The following is a 16,086-nucleotide window of genomic DNA, read 5'->3' as shown; positions in this document are numbered from 1 at the left end:
GTGCCTTAGAGTTTTAACTCTATGAAGTCCTTTTCCTAACCCTTCTCTTGAGTCTATAGGATATGAATACAAGAAGGGCGAACGCAAGAAGGATGGAAGAGGAGATTGTTAATGAGGGAGTTCCTCCCCAAGGTCCCCGAGGTCCTCAAGTTCATAATGATGAGGGGGTTATGACAAATGTGGAAATAAGGTCAGCTCTCCAAACATTGACTCAAGCCATGACAACTCAAGCCCAAGCTATAACGGCTCAAGCCAATAGGGATGTTGGGCCCCGTGTCAACCTTAATATGAACATCATGTCTTCAAGGTTGAGAGATTTCACAAAAATAAATCCTTTTATGTTCTTTGGTTCTAAAATGGGTGAAGACCTTCAAAAGTTTGTGAAAGAGGTCTACAAGATAATTGATGCTATGAGGGTGACTTCTATAGAGAAATCGGAGCTAGCCACTTATCAATTGAAGGATGTGTCCCAATTATGCTATACTCAATGGAAGGGTAATAGGCCGGTTGAAGCGGGTCCCATAAATTGGGAGGTGTTCAAGAAAGAATTCATTAATAGGTTTTTAGCCTGAGGGAAGAGGGAAGCAAAGGTTAAGGAATTCATCAACCTTCGTCAAGAAGGTATGAGTGCTCAAGAATATTCTCTAAAATTCACGAAGTTGTCCAAGTATGCTCCGTCTTTGGTGGCAAATCTGAGGGATGAGATGAGTCGATTTGTGACCGATGTGTCCAACTTGATTGAAGAAGAATGTCATGCGGTAATGCTACATGATAATATGGATATATCGCGTATAATGGTGTATGCTCAACAAATTGAGGAGACAAATCTTAGGAATACGAATATGGAAGTGAAGAGAGCAAGGACCGATGATGGAAATTCTTCTAATGGTAAGTTTGAGGGTCAAAGGCGATCAAGGTTCAAGAGAAGGCTCTCCAACCAAGGCTCCTCTAGTGATCCAAGGGTAAAAAGGATAGGGTGCCTAACCCTAAGCCTCAAGGAGGTAATAGTGGTGGATCTTCTATGTCAAGGCCTACTTGTGCCAAGTGTGGCAAGAAGCATGATGGTAAGTGCCTTGTTGGCATGGATGGGTATTTTAGTTGTGGGAAGAGTGGTCATATGATGAGAGATTGTCCCATGCTAAAGGTTCAGGGAAGAGAGGGCAAGCAAGCCCTTCCTAGTGGTTCAAACTTCGATGCTACCAAGAAAAACCATTTTTATGCTATTCAATCTCGAGGTGACCAAGAGAGTTCCCCGAATATGGTGATCGGCATGTTACAAGTTTTTTCTATTGATGTTTATGCATTGTTAGACCCCAGTGCCACTTTGTCCTTTGTTACACCTTTTGTGGCTATGAAATTTGAAATACTCCCTGAAGTGTTATTAGAGCCTTTTTTGGTGTCTACCCCGGTTGGTGACTCAGTAGTGGCAAAAAGAGTCTATAGGAGTAGTCCTATTTCTTTGTCTCATAAAATCGCCTTGGTTGATTTCATAGAATTAGACATGTTAGAATTTTATGTCATTTTGGTTATGGATTGGTTGCATGCATGTTTTGCCTCTATTGATTGTAGGACTCGGGTGGCTAAGTTCCAATTCCCAAATGAGCCTACTTTAGAATGGAAGGGGGGAAATTCTATCCCTAGAGGTCGAATTGTTTCTTGTCTCAAAGCTAGGAAAATGATCTCCAAAGGGTGCATTTACCATATTGTTAGGGTGATAGATGTGGAGTCTGAAACCCCTTCCCTAGAGTCGGTCCCCGTGGTGAATGACTTTCTGGAAGTTTTTCCCGATGACTTGCCCGACATTCCTCCCGAGCGGGAAATAGAATTTGGCATTGATCTCTTGCCGGATACGCAACCTATCTCCATTCCTCTTTATAAAATGGCTCCAGCCAAGTTGAAAGAGTTAAAGGACCAATTGAAGGAATTGCTAGACAAGGGTTTTATTCAACCAAGTATCTCTCCATTGGGTGCTCTGGTTTTGTTTGGAAGAAAGAAGGATGGGTCTCTTAGAATGTGTATTGACTACCGCTAATTGAACAAAGTGACCATAAAGAATAAGTATCCCCTTCCGAGAATTGATGATTTGTTTGATCAACTTCAAGGGGCTAGTTACTTTTCAAAGATTAACCTTCGTTCGGGCTACCACCAACTAAGGGTGAGCGGGGTTGATATACCAAAGATGGCTTTCTGAACTAGGTATGGACACTATGAATTCCTTGTGATGTCATTTGGCTTAACTAATTCCCCGGCGACATTCATGGACCTAATGAATAGGGTGTTTAAGCAATACATTGATACGTTTATGATCGTTTTTATCGATATATTTTGATCGATTCAAGAGATGAGGGTGAACATATGAATCATTTGAGGATTGTATTGCAAGTCCTTAAAGACCACCAATTGTATGCAAAGTTTAGTAAATGTGAGTTTTGGCTAAGGTCCGTAGCCTTCCTCGGCCATATCGTGTTTAGTAAGGGTATTGAGGTAGATCCTAAGAAGACGGATGCGGTCAAGAGTTGTCCTAGACCTCTAACTCCTACCGATATTAGAAGTTTTTTGGGTTTGGCCGGTTACTATAGGAGGTTTGTTGAGGGTTTTTCCTCCATTGCTTCTCCGTTGACGACTTTGAATAAAAAAAAAGATAAGTTTGTGTCATCGGAGGCTTGTGAGAAAAGCTTCCAAGAATTGAAAGATAAACTTAATTCTGCTCCGGTGTTGACCTTATTGGAGGGTACCGATGGGTTTGTGGTATATTATGACGCTTCTCAAGTTGGTTTGGGATGTGTCCTTATGCAATATGGTAATGTGATTGCCTATGCTTCAAGGCAACTCAAGGTCCATGAAAAGAATTATCCAGCCCATGATCTTGAATTAGCAGTGGTGGTTTTTACCTTGAAAATATGGAGGCACTATCTATATGGGGTTCATGTAGATGTTTTCACCGATCACAAGAGTCTTCAATATGTGTTTACCCAAAAAGAGTTGAATCTCCATCAAAGAAGGTGGTTAGAACTTTTAAAATAATATGACATAAGTGTCTTTTACACCCCGGAAAGGCTAATGTAGTTGCGGATGCCCTAAGTCGATTATGCATGGATAGTGTAGCCCATGTAGAGGATGAGAAGAAGGAGTTAGTTTGTGATGTACATAGGTTAGCCTGGTTAGGTGTCCAACTAGTGGATTCCACAAAGGATGGAATGATGGTCCATAATGGTTTCGAATCATCCTTTGTCGACGTGAAGTCCAAACAAGACCTCGATCCCATGTTAATGGAGTTGGAAGAATTGGTACTCAACAAGTTTGTTGAGGCTTTCTCCCAAGGGGGAGATGGTGTGCTTAGGTACCAAGGTTGTTTATGTGTTCCAAATGTTGATGACTTGAGAGAGAAAATTTTAGAAGAGGCTCATGGTTCGCGATATTCTATTTATCTGGGAGCCACCAAGATGTACTGTGATTTACGGGAAGTCTATTGGTGGAATGGCATGAAGAAGGATATAACGGGTTTTGTGGCCAAAATGTCCGAATTGTCAACAAGTTAAGGCCGAACACCTAAGACCGGGAGGTTTTTCCCAATATATAGATATTCCCACTTGGAAGTGGGAGGAGGTGAATATGGACTTTGTTGTGGGTTTGTCTCGTACTCGAAGGCAACATGATTCTATTTGGGTCATTGTGGATAGAATGACAAAATCAGCCCACTTTATTCCCGTTAAGGTTTCTTATTCGGCGAAAGACTATGCCAAATTATACATCAAGGAAATAGTGAAGTTGCATGGGGTTCCTTTGTCTATTATTTTAGATCGAGGTACTCAATTTACTTCACACTTTTGGAAGGCTTTCCAAAAAGGGATTGGTACCAATGTTAAGCTTAGTACCGCTTTCCACCCTCAAATGGATGGTCAAGTGGAGCGCACCATTCAAACCTTAGAGGACATGTTGAGGGCATGTATTATAGATTTCAAGGGTAATTGGTATGACCATCTACCATTGATAGAGTTTTCCTACAATAATAGTTACCACTCAAGTATTGTCATGGCTCCTTTTGAAGCATTGCATGGTAGGAGGTGTAGATCTCATGTTGGTTGGTTTAAAGTAGGTGAACTTACTCTAAATGGTCCCGAACTAGTTTATGAGGCCATTGAAAAAGTTTGATTCATTAGAGAGAGGTTGAAAACGGCCCAAAGTCGACAAAAGTCATATGCCGATGTTAGAAGGAGGGATCTAGAATTTGAAATTGGTGATTGGGTCTACTTGAAAACATCACCTATGAAAGGTGTGATGGGGTTTGGTAAAAAGGGGAAGCTTAGTCCCCGATATGTGGGCCCATGCCAAATCTTGAAACGTGCTGGGAAAGTTGCATATGAGTTAGACTTACCAAATGAGTTGGCTCCGGTTCACTCGGTGTTTCATGTTTCCATGCTTAAGAAGTGCATTGGGGATCCGGTATCCACCATTCCTTTAGAGGGTTTAGGTGTTGATGAGAGTCTATCCTATGAGGAAGTTCCGGTGGAAATTTTGGACCGGCAAGTGAAAAAGTTGAGAAACAAGGAAGTAGCTTCCGTTAAGGCATTATGGAGGAATCATTTAGTTGAGGGTGCTACATGGGAGGCCGAGGCCGATATAAATTCCCATTGTCCTCATCTTTTTCCTTATACTCCTATTCATGCTTGAGGTAAGTAGTTCCTCTTGGGTTTTAGTGTTTTGGGAGTCATGTGTTTGGTATGAGTTCTCCATGATTTCCTTATGTCATGCATGTTCTTGATGAAATTCATGTTTAGTAAGAAACTGAGTTTTATGATTTATGTGTCCCTCATGTTGATTGTGCATTTTAGTATGATGATGGCATATTGGAATTCATGAGGTGATTTGATGAACATGTTTTGTTATGCTTGTGGTGAAATAGCATATTGGCTCCATGATGTTGTGTTGAGTTTGCTTTTAGTTGGAGAAGGTAGTTCCTCCTATGAACATAAGAAATGTTGCATTTCATGCATATTAGGTTGGTAGATATAGTTCCTACTTCCTTGCATTGCATTGACCATGTCTTGAGATGGAGTTGAGGTTTCCTCCCTTTTTATAGTGCATGAAGTAAATAGTGCATTTGTAAGTTTTGCATATTTTTGATGTTTCATGCATGATGGGCTTCTAGTCTTGAGTTTCTAAATTAGTTTGGTGTCTAAGTCATCATTCGAAGACGAATGTTCCCAAAGGGGAGATAATGTAACACTCCGGAAAACTAATGAACTAAGCTAGAGCCTAATATGTAAACTAGTAGCCTAAGTGGGGTTTAACATAAAGATTAGAGTCGTAAAATAACCTCTCTAAATTGGTACAAGTGTTTTTGGACTTAAACGTCTAGGCATGACCCCCCAAGGACCAACCAAGCATCCTTGAGGAGGACCTTGAAGGCAGCCAAAAAGCTGTCAAGAGGCAGCCACCCACGAGCCGTGGGTGGACCCACGCCCCATAGGTGAAGGTCGTGGGTCAAGGCTGGACCTCCCCTAGCCTTGCCAAACTCTCTATCTAAGCTACGAACATGCAGTACGGCTCGTGGACTCACTCACGCCTCGTGGGTGAGGTCTCGTGAGTGAGGACTGAAGCTTGGCCAAAATGAGGAGCTTCAGACCTAACCCATGAGTGACCAGCACAGTCCTTGGGTCCATCCACACCCCGTGGGTGGGGGTTGTGGATGGGAGGCTCCCAAGCTACCCAATCTCGGCCAAAGGTGGGACTTTTTAAGAAATTCCTAAATTAATTATTTTATTATGGGCATATTTTATATTGTTTATTTAGACTAATATAGGTACTTTTTTACTATTAACCACCCCTTTACACCTCATAACTCACAAGACTCAAATCATAACCAACTCCCCTCTACAATATTTCTCTCTCTAAGACTCCATTGAAGAAAAAGAACAAGGTCAAGTTTAGGGTTCAAGAATCTATGGGTAGCTTTCACCCATAGAGTCCCTTCAAAACTTGGTTTCAAAGCTTCCAATTCCCCCCAAAACCTAGGGTTTCATTCTAAGTTGTGTGTTCTCTTTCTTAACGTTTTCAATGATTGATTTATGATGAATTATGATTGAATTGATGTTTAATGGTTGATTTATGATTAAATCCCCCCTAGAACCCATGAATCCCCTATATTGTTAAATTGTGAATTTATGATGTGGGTAGGTTGATTATGGAAGCATGTCAATTGATTATGTTTATATTGATTAAGTTGATTATTAAGTTATGGAATCATGATATTCCCCTATCTAATGTAGTAATTCTAGAAGTTTGGGTTGAGGTTTATTCATAGCCTTGAAGGGTAAATTATTAGGGTTTGTACCCCTTGATGAGAACATGAGTATGTACTGTGATTCCTTAAGACGTTCTACTTAGTGTGAATGGGGGTATGGGACTTCATTCATGCAAGGATCAAGTAGGCTTTGAGACTTATTGTGGTATGTTCTTTTATGTCATGATGCTTTATGAGTTAATGCATTCTTTACATGAACCATGAATATGAACCATGAACATGAACATGATCATGAACTATACTTATGACTTCTTAATGAGCTTTGCTTAGTGTGAGTGGGGGTATGAGACTTCACTTATACATTGCACAAGTTGACTTATAAAGGGGTTATGGTGTGGTTTACTTATGCCATGAAGATATATATGATATGAATTGTTGCTAAGAGTGACTTTACTTATTAGAAGCTATGAACATGAATGTCTCCTTGTCCATGAGTGTTGGCTATTGATGAGATCAAGGTATGTTATGCATGATTATGGTGGCCTATAAGTTGTACTTAGCATAGATAGGAGTATGGTATCATGTCTATGCATTGCACAAGTATAGCCTAGGGTTGCTTGTGAAATGGTTTGACTATGTATTTACACTAATATGCATATTGGTTCTTAAAGTTGATAAAATGCATGTTTTAAACTAAAATGTCCCTTTTTGCATGATTTAAGGATTTTTCTGCATGGCTTCTATACTTAGTACAATATTTGTGCTTAACCCATATTTTCTACGTTTTCTATAAGTGTAGGTTCTGGTCGTTGAGGTATACTTCTCCTTTCGAGTAGAGTTGGATTGACTATTCTTCATGCTTGGTGAGTCCTCATGATGCGAGGACAAGGCTTGTTCGTTTCTAGTTTCTTTTGAACTTTCTCTTTTTGAGACTATGTTGTAAAGGGATGTGACCCTTATTGAATCTCGATTGTATTAGATGGTTTTTGAGACAAGGTCTAGACTTCTATATTGGTTTTATGAAAAAGACTTTGATTGTAAAAAGTTTTAAATTCCGCATCATTTCTATTACTTATGTTTATTATTATGCCAAGGGCTTGTATGAGATCCCTTCGGGGTCAAGTAGTCGTGTTACATCTAGGGGGTACCCCTGGGTTGTGACAAAGCCCTAAACCCTAAACCTATAAAATGCTAAAAACTTTAACCTAAAAAACCCAAAGCCCTAAATCCTAAAAACTTATATAAAACCCATAACCTAAAACCCTAAACCTTAAAAAACCCTAAACCTAAATTCTAAATCCTAAATCCTAAATCCTAAACCCAAAAAAACCCTAAACCTTAAACCTTAAGAAACCCTAAATTCTATGAACCCTAAAAACAATTTAAAACCCCTACAAAACACTAAGCTCTAAACCCTAAATCCAAAAAAATTGTATACCCTAAACCTAAAATACACAAAAAAAACCTAAGCCCTAAACCTTAAACCTTTAAAAACCCTATAAAACACAAAATTGTTTAGGGGAACAAAGTGAAAGAAGAACAAATGGGGATTTCAAAAGAGTGTGCCGTGAAGAAAGGGGAAGGTGGGGTGGGCTGGGGTGGGAGGTAAGTTGGAGTGGGTGTAAACTATATGGAGTAGTCGCTCTGTCTCAATTTATGTGACACATATTAGTTTTTGAGAGTCAATTAAGTTTGATCGAAAATTTGCTTATGAAGTTTTAAATTTTTTTAAATGAAATTTATATATTTGTAAACTACTTTAAAAAATAATATAAGTCACAATAATTGATAATTCAAAATATTTAAAAGATATATGCAAAATTTATCATCAAAGATAAATCAATTTGGATTTCAAAATCTATAATGTGTCATATAAATTGGTACAGAAAAAATAATTTTTATTTTTATTTTTATTGAAGATTATTTTTTTCTTTTTTTGTTCTTAAAAAAAAGATTATTTTATATTTAAATTTCACATGACCTTTTTTATTAGTTATCATGTCATGTACTCATGTTAAATGCGAATGTATCACATACACTTCATAATGTTAGCTAATTATTAGAATATCATAACAGGGTCTGCTGCAAATATTTAAAATATACAAAACTTAATTAGACATCTAAATGAAAAATAATGTCAAACTTTAATTAATAACACGATTAGTAAAACTTTAGAATAACCAGGACCTTAATATTTTTTAATTGTTTGCTATTTAATTGAATTTGAGTTAGCTTCTTCTTTTTGTTGACTTTGGTTTCTGGTATCGTTCAGTTTTTTTTTTTTTTTTGGTTGGGGTGATGGCCTCATGGATTTTCTCAATGGTGTGATCATTTGGTTTATTTATGAGAAGATTTTTTATTAAAAAAAACATAAAAAGTACTATTAGATTTAAAAAAAAACAAAATAATATTTATACACGGGATGGTGTATGTATATCACCTAACCAACTGAATTTGGTTATGGTTGAACATCATCATGTAAAGTGCGAAGAAATATAATTTATGAGGTACTTATGTTTTTTTTCTATTTTAAATTTAAATATTAATATGTAATTTTTAAATATGTAAATTATTGAACGATTAGGAAAATAGTAAAAATAAATTTTAGGTTTAGCAAATATAAAAATCATATTTGTATGTTATACCTATAGTTTGTATATACAATTATATATAATTGTGCTCCATAGCAAACTTTATGTTTGTTATGACTATTAATATGTATATTTCGGTATACATATACAAAAGAATCAATTGTATAATCTGTGTTTGTATAAAGCGAGAAAGACAAAAGAAAATTGGGTGGGGAAGATCTGTATTTGCATAATTATAAGTGTATAGGACGAAAATATTTGTATTTGTATATATAATTTTCTCTCGCTTTTATACAAACACAAAAGCAAATTATACATTTGTGTTTTGTATAAAAGTGAGAGAGGCGAGTGAAAGTGGCGAGCGAGATTCTCTGGGGGAGAGAGGCGAACGAAAAGATATGTATATATATACAGTTTTCTCTCACTTTTATACAAACACAAACGCATTTTATACATTTGGATTTGTATAAAAGTGAGAGAGGCGAGGGAGAGACTCTAGCGAGAAAACGAGAGTGGCGAGCGAGAATTTCAGGGAGAGAGGCGAATGACAACAGTTTGCTACGGGTTACAATTAAATCAAACTGTGGTTATAGCATTTAATTTGAATTAATAGTTTGTTATTTTATACAATTTTCCCTATTTTGAAAGTTTGAAGCCCATATGACACTGTTTCTAAACAATATTTTATTAATAAAAGTATATCTTTTTATAATTCAACAAGTTTATCTAATACAAAATAAAAGCATAAACAACAACAAAAAAAAAACGATAAGAAAACTTGAAATATTAGGACAAAGGTTTTTTGTTGGTATATCTCCACTATCAAATGAAAGAACTTGAAAATATAAAAATAAAAGACTCATTAATTAATATAATAAATTGTGACAATATGCAATTGACAGCAGATTAATGGCTCTAAGCCTCCAACAACACAATACAGATTAACTATAGAGAGTCAAAATGTCTGTTACTCATCCAAAATGTTATGTTAGGAATTGTACAAGAATAATGGTGAATCAAGGCCAATACACCAAAGACTCATAAATATAACAATTCTAGACAAAAAAAAAATTTAATATCAAAATCATTTTTCCAACAATACCTTCACATAAATTGAAATAGAGTATGACTAATTTATGTCATTGTTGTCCAGTTAAAACTATATATTTTTTAGACTAATTATCATTGATTGTAGATGACAAGAAGGATGTAATGTACCTCACAAATCTCCCAGGTACACAAGAAAAGTTGAATATTTTTAATGCTGATCTACAAAAGCCACAAAGTTTCAATGCAGCAATTGAAGGCTGCATTGGTGTATTTCATGTTGCACATCCAATTGATTTTGAGAACAAAGAAACTGAAGAAACAATAACGCAAAAATCAATTGATGGGGCAATAGGTATTTTACAGGCATGTCTCGATTCAAAAACAGTTAAACGCGTTGTATACACTTCTAGTGCAGTTATGGTTGTGGGTACTGGAAGTTCCAACATAATCGATGAATGCTCGTGGACAGATATAGATGTTATGAGCACATTGAAGCCTTTTGCAAGTTCTTACGCGATTAGTAAGACATTAACAGAAAAAGCAGCTCTAGAATTTGCTGAAAAAAATGGTATCGATCTTGTGATTGTAATCCCAACTTGGATACATGGTACCTTTATTACTCCTCAAATTCCTGGTTATGTTCGTTCATCCATGGATATGATTCTTGGTATGTCTTAAAATATCATAGATTTTCATTTTCTCAACATATATATGTTCTACTTAATCATAATTGGAAAAATTTGTGCAGGTCATCAAAATTTTAGTATGAGTTACCCTCCAATTATACCTTTTGAACATGTAGATGATGTGACAAATGCTCATATTTTCCTTTTTGAAAATCCTAATGCAAAAGGGAGGTATATTTGCTCAGCTGTTGAAATAACAGAGGAAAAGCTAGTTGAGTTTCTTTTGACAAGATATCCTGAATTTCAAAAACAAATTGCCACGTAAGTACAAAATCTTGTCTTAACTTTAATTGGTTGATTGTTTTTATTTGTTTTCCTATTCAAACAAGGAGAGGAAAGAAGAAAAGTGAAATATTAATCAATTACTCTGTCTGTCAAAATATTTATGTGACACATTTCGTTTTTTGAGAGTCAAATAGTTTAACATATGAACCATGATAGCTATTCTAAATTACAAGTTTCTTAATTTTGAGTAGCCTAATAGAACATGAGATATTGCTTTTATAAGCAACGCAATGCATATATCAGTTTCTTATATTGGTTTTTGGCGTTTGGGAAATCATGTTCTATCTCGGTGTATTTTAGTGAAGCTTGCTTATGTGCATTTTGTCAGCACCATGTCTTTACGATGGAACCCAATATCGTCAGTCAAGTTGACTATGCCATGTTTGTTGGTTATCTACTTATACAGACTCTTTGGGGTCTGTTACTTTAAAGGATTTTGGTGATATCAGACCGACCCAGCTACGAGATACCTCTAATTTTCAGAGGCAAACACGTCATCTTAGCAAACCTTGATGGAGTGTGGGAACAAAGCTTGGGAGAAACTTTGACAACCACACTTGTGGAAATAATAGCCAAAAATGTGAAAGTTGACAACCACAAATGTGAAAGTTGGCAGCCGCAGTTGTGGAAGTTGGTAATCAAATTTTGGTAGAGTTTTGGTGGAGTTTGGCAGCCAAACTTTGTGGAAATTGGCTGCCACATTTGTGTTACTCATGATGTAATCAAGAGGTTCAAAACTCTATAAATAGAGTAGTAATTGAACATTTGAAGATACACCAAAATAGAGAAAGCAATAGAGAGTAATCCACAAGTTATTTCTGAGTTTATGAGAAAATAATGTGAAAGTAATATTATTGTGAGTTGTAAGAAATAAAAGAGTGTTGTTCTTATAAAAGTGCAGTAGTCTTTTGACACTATCAAGTTTTCATCAATATTATTGTATTACGTACTCGGGTATCATAATTACCCCATTTTAATATTTGGTATCGTTGTTACTCTCTTGCTATTGCTATTTAGTGCGGACATTATCCTGGGTGTGATTATCATTTTATCCAACAATGTGATATCGATCCATGGCAAATAATAGTTTGTTGTCCTTTCAGTATCCCTGTCTCAGAAGAGAAAATTTTGAAAAATGGTGTCTACAAATGAGAGACATTCTTGACTCTCAAGATGTTTGAGATATTGTACACAAAGGGTATACAAAACCCGTTAATTGAAAAACTTTGTCCTCAAATGAAAAGGAGGTCTTGCAAAAGAAAAGAAATAAAGATCAACAAACCCTCACTCTCATCCATTAATGTTTGGATGATGACATATTTGAGAAGGTGGTTGATGCAACCACCTCAAAAGAAGCTTGAGAGATTTTATAAAATTCTCTCCAAGGAGTTGATAAAGTAGAGAAGATAAAACTTCAAACTCTAAGGGCAAACTTTGAAGTTTTAAAAATGAAAGAATCTAATCCATTTCGAATTTCTGTTCAAGATTGATAGCGGTTGTGAATCAACTAAGAAGATACGACGAGGAAGTAGATTATGTGTGTGTGGTAGAAAATATCATTCGTTCTCTAACACCTAAATTTGATTATATGGTGTGAGTTATTGAGAGTATAGTGATTTAGACTCTATGACAGTATAATAATTGGAAGGTTCTCTACAAGCTCACGAAGAAAAGATGAAAAAGAGAAAAGAAGTGACACTAGAGAAACTTCTTAAAACTCAGGTGTCCTTCAAAGGATTTAAAAGTGAGAAAGGTTACATAGGAAATGGAAAATGGTGAGGCCATGTCGGTCGTGGAGGTCTTGGAAGAGTAAGAAGTTATTTCAACATATTTAACAATTAAGATAAAAATCACTAGTCATTCAAAGGTCATGGCCATGGTCAACGAGAAGGAAGAGGACATGGAGCTTATCAAGGTACCAATGAAATGAGGTATGAAAACTCTAAAATTGAGTGTTATAACTGTCATAAAATTGGACATTACACTTGAAAATATCGTATGAATGTTGAAGAAAAAGTTAATCTTATTGATAACAACAAAGATGAAGATGAGTCAACATTGTTATTGACACTCAATGAAGAAGATACAGATGATTACAATTCATGGTATATAGACAATGGAGCAAACAATCATACGTGTGGACACAAAGTCAAATTTAAGGAGATAAAGAAGACGGGATGGTTGATTAACGGGATTCCATCAACCGTGTTCTTGTCTCCCATTGATTTGAGTGCTTCAAAGTTCAAGTGTCCAAATTGCATATGCCAAAACTATGAGTCATCTTGGACACTAGCCTTCAAACACTTTGCATCGATGGTCTTAAGATTCAAAGGGAACAACCTATTCTTTTCCATATGCACATAAGTAATTAAGTTATTACTTGAATCTCTAAGCCAAATATGTATATTTTTCATATGAATATCATATCCTTTTTCAAAAAGTTGATCCAAACTCAAAAATATTACTTTTCAATTTTGACAAATATTAAGCATTGTTAATCAATATATGACCATCATCTTCACAGGATATCAGAATCATACATATTCCTTCAATTTGAATCTTTGAGGTATCTCCAAAAGACACATTACTTTTCATCGTCTTCTTTATCTCCACAAACTTGTCTTTGTGTCCACACATATGATTGATTGCTCCATTGTCAAGATACCATGAGCTGCAATCATCTTTATCTTCTTCATTGAGTTCCAATAACAATGCTGACTCATCTTCGTTTTTGTTCTTGTCAACAAGATTAGATTTCTCTTCAACATTACTACGGCATTCTCAAGAGTAATGTCCAATTTTATGATAGTTATAGCACTTACTTTTAAATTTTTCAAACCTCATTTCATTGGTACCTTGATAGGCTCCACGTCCTTTACCTCCTCGTTGACCATGGCCACGACCTCTGAGTGAAGTGGTGATTTTTTATGCTTATCATGACCAACGACACTAAACTACTGTATGAGTGTCTACAATCATCGAAAGTATAGTAACCCAACTAAAGGTTGGGGTCGTGTCCCAAGGGAGTGATTTTGAGAATTGATAGAAATATAAATTAAGCTCTAACTAGTCGTAGCTAAAGACATTAACGAATAAAAACATGGTAAATTAAAGGGGGTGACACGAAAGTGTCAAATATCAATTGGGGATTTTGTCACAATTAGTAAAAATAGCAAAAAATAACAAGAAAATCAAGTATGGGGAAATGTTCTTGGAGTGTGACCACAATACAAGTTGAGATAAGTAGTTGGGTACATACTTTTGAAAAGAAATTTGTAAGATAATAGTGACTAGGCTAAGCTTTAAATGGAAATAAGTTCCCTCTCGGGCAACCTACCCCGTTTCAAATGCGTTCCTCTCGGACACCCATTTGCCGTATGAAGACCAGCCTACGTCTTACCCCACTCAATCTCTCGAGCTAAGTGTTAGGATATGGGACTAGGTCTCACCCTCTCGGGCTGAACTTCATGTCGACCCACTCCTTAGGCTATCAGTCTAGTGGTCTTGGTTTCGCAACCTCCCTCTCGAGCAAGCCGAAAACACATGGGTGGCTTTGTATTTGCAACTACAAACCCTTTAGATTAAACCAGAACCACTAGGTGAAATCACCATTAAACTACATCTAACCTATCAGCAAGCAAGACCCAACAATAATATCAACACATATTTGCTAAATCACACCCCAAGAATGGGGGTTTTTAGCCACACATCAAGAAATAACAAAATACACCTAAAATGATAGTAAAATCAAATGGGTATAAGAAATTAAACCTTGACTTAAGCAAAGGAAGAAGAATGGAGAAGACCCACTCCAACTTGGGGAAGATGAAATCCTTCTTTCTTCAAGTCTCCCAAAAACCCTCTCCAAAATTGAGAGAAAAATATCCAAAAAATACTATTCTATTCTGGGAAGTAAAATAAATGTTCGACTTCTTAAAATTAATAACAAGTTCAGTATTTATAGACTTCAGAAAATAGAGCTGGCGGATCTTTCGGCGAAGTTAGTCGATATCGCCGAATGACTTCAGTGACTCACCCTTTGTCTGTCTCATCGCCATTTCGTGCTTGCCTTCCTCATCTTCATGTTCTGGACCATTGTGCGGTATAGTACTGCTTCACGAAACTATTCGGCAAAGCGCCGACTACTCCTTTCATCGCCTTTTGTATCCTTCTCCTTCAGGGCTTCGCGTACTGGAACAAAGGGCGGAGTAAATCCCTTCGGTGAATCGCCAAGTGTCCTTGGCGATGCTCGGGCTTCAGCTTCTTTGTTCTTTTCAGCCCTTTTGTTCCTTTTTGCGTCTAAGTGTCCATGCTTTCACTAAAACTTCAAATACCTGAAACTTAAGAGTTTTCATCAGATATTTAGACAAGATAAGAATTCGAGGACACTATTCTTATTAAAATAAAGCCCTAAATGAGTCCAATTTGTGAACTCATCAACATCCCCAACCTAAACTTTTGATTGTCCTCATGCAAACTCAAGTTCAGCCATTCAAAAAGGGTGCCTCAAACAGTGCTACACATGACTCAATCATGAACATACACAACAAGATTCAAATTACTTATGCAAAGATCAACTGTGTACTCAAAGATTCAAGTTGTGACACACCATTACCAGAGATTCTCATGCTCACAATACTTGCTACTTGTGCAAGTTCAAGCTCGACAAAAAGTATCTAAATGCCCTCACATGAAGAATGATCCATAATCACACACAAAGGTTAATCAACTCAAGATCAGGAATCAGATGCAACGCTCACACTCAAAAAGAGGAATACAATGCATGCTTTCACCCTTAGGTTTGCCCTTATTTTCCAATCGACTTTTGATTCGGCTTACTCAAGATCAAAAAGGTCTTTCTAAGGCTTGTAATGGGGCTGAGTGTAAAGGTATGGTCATTTAGGCTCAGTGACTTTTTCATCTTCGTGAGATGTGGTATTCTCAAGGCATTCCCTTCTTCTCCTCTATCAATTCTTTTTTCTAATACTTCTAAGTCACCTGTTTATTCACCTTCATGGATTGCTTGGAAACCCGATTTCCTTCGTACCTTATTCCACAGTTTTTTTTTTTGAATGAAGGGGTTTCCACTATTCTGCAAAACCATGGGTTAAGGGGGACTTTTCCTACACTTCTTGACTTCTCTTTTTCTTTTTCACCACAGCCCCAACTTAGGCTTTTGGCCTAAGTTAGCTATTCACTAAATCACAAATTAAGAGGATTGTAGGTAGTG

The 16,086-nt window shown here is 36.6% G+C and overlaps 1 protein-coding gene across 1 annotated transcript; it reads left to right on the top strand.

The window, feature by feature from the left end:
• Nucleotides 1–623: 623 nt before the first annotated feature.
• LOC102601291 (vestitone reductase-like) lies at nt 624–10,836 on the top strand. Its single transcript, XM_006355940.1, has 3 exons — nt 624–888; nt 10,031–10,552; nt 10,634–10,836. Exons 1-3 carry the CDS (start codon nt 624–626, stop codon nt 10,834–10,836), a joined length of 990 nt encoding a protein of 329 aa, XP_006356002.1.
• The last annotated feature ends 5,250 nt before the right edge of the window (nt 10,837–16,086 follow it).

Source organism: Solanum tuberosum, unplaced genomic scaffold, assembly GCF_000226075.1.
Source record: "Solanum tuberosum cultivar DM 1-3 516 R44 unplaced genomic scaffold, SolTub_3.0 scf00199, whole genome shotgun sequence".
NCBI classification, from domain to species: Eukaryota; Viridiplantae; Streptophyta; class Magnoliopsida; order Solanales; family Solanaceae; genus Solanum; species Solanum tuberosum.
Note: the sequence above shows the minus strand (reverse complement) of the source record. Positions and strands in the feature narration are given on the sequence as shown.

Excerpts from the sequence above, each read along its gene's own strand:
- LOC102601291 (XM_006355940.1), top strand. The coding sequence starts at position 624 with ATGAGTGCTCAAGAATATTCTCTAAAATTCACGAAGTTGTCCAAGTAT. Across the intron at positions 889-10,030 it reads TGATGGAAATTCTTCTAATG|ATGACAAGAAGGATGTAATG; the intron begins GTAAGTTTGAGG and ends CATTGATTGTAG. Across the intron at positions 10,553-10,633 it reads ATCCATGGATATGATTCTTG|GTCATCAAAATTTTAGTATG; the intron begins GTATGTCTTAAA and ends AAATTTGTGCAG.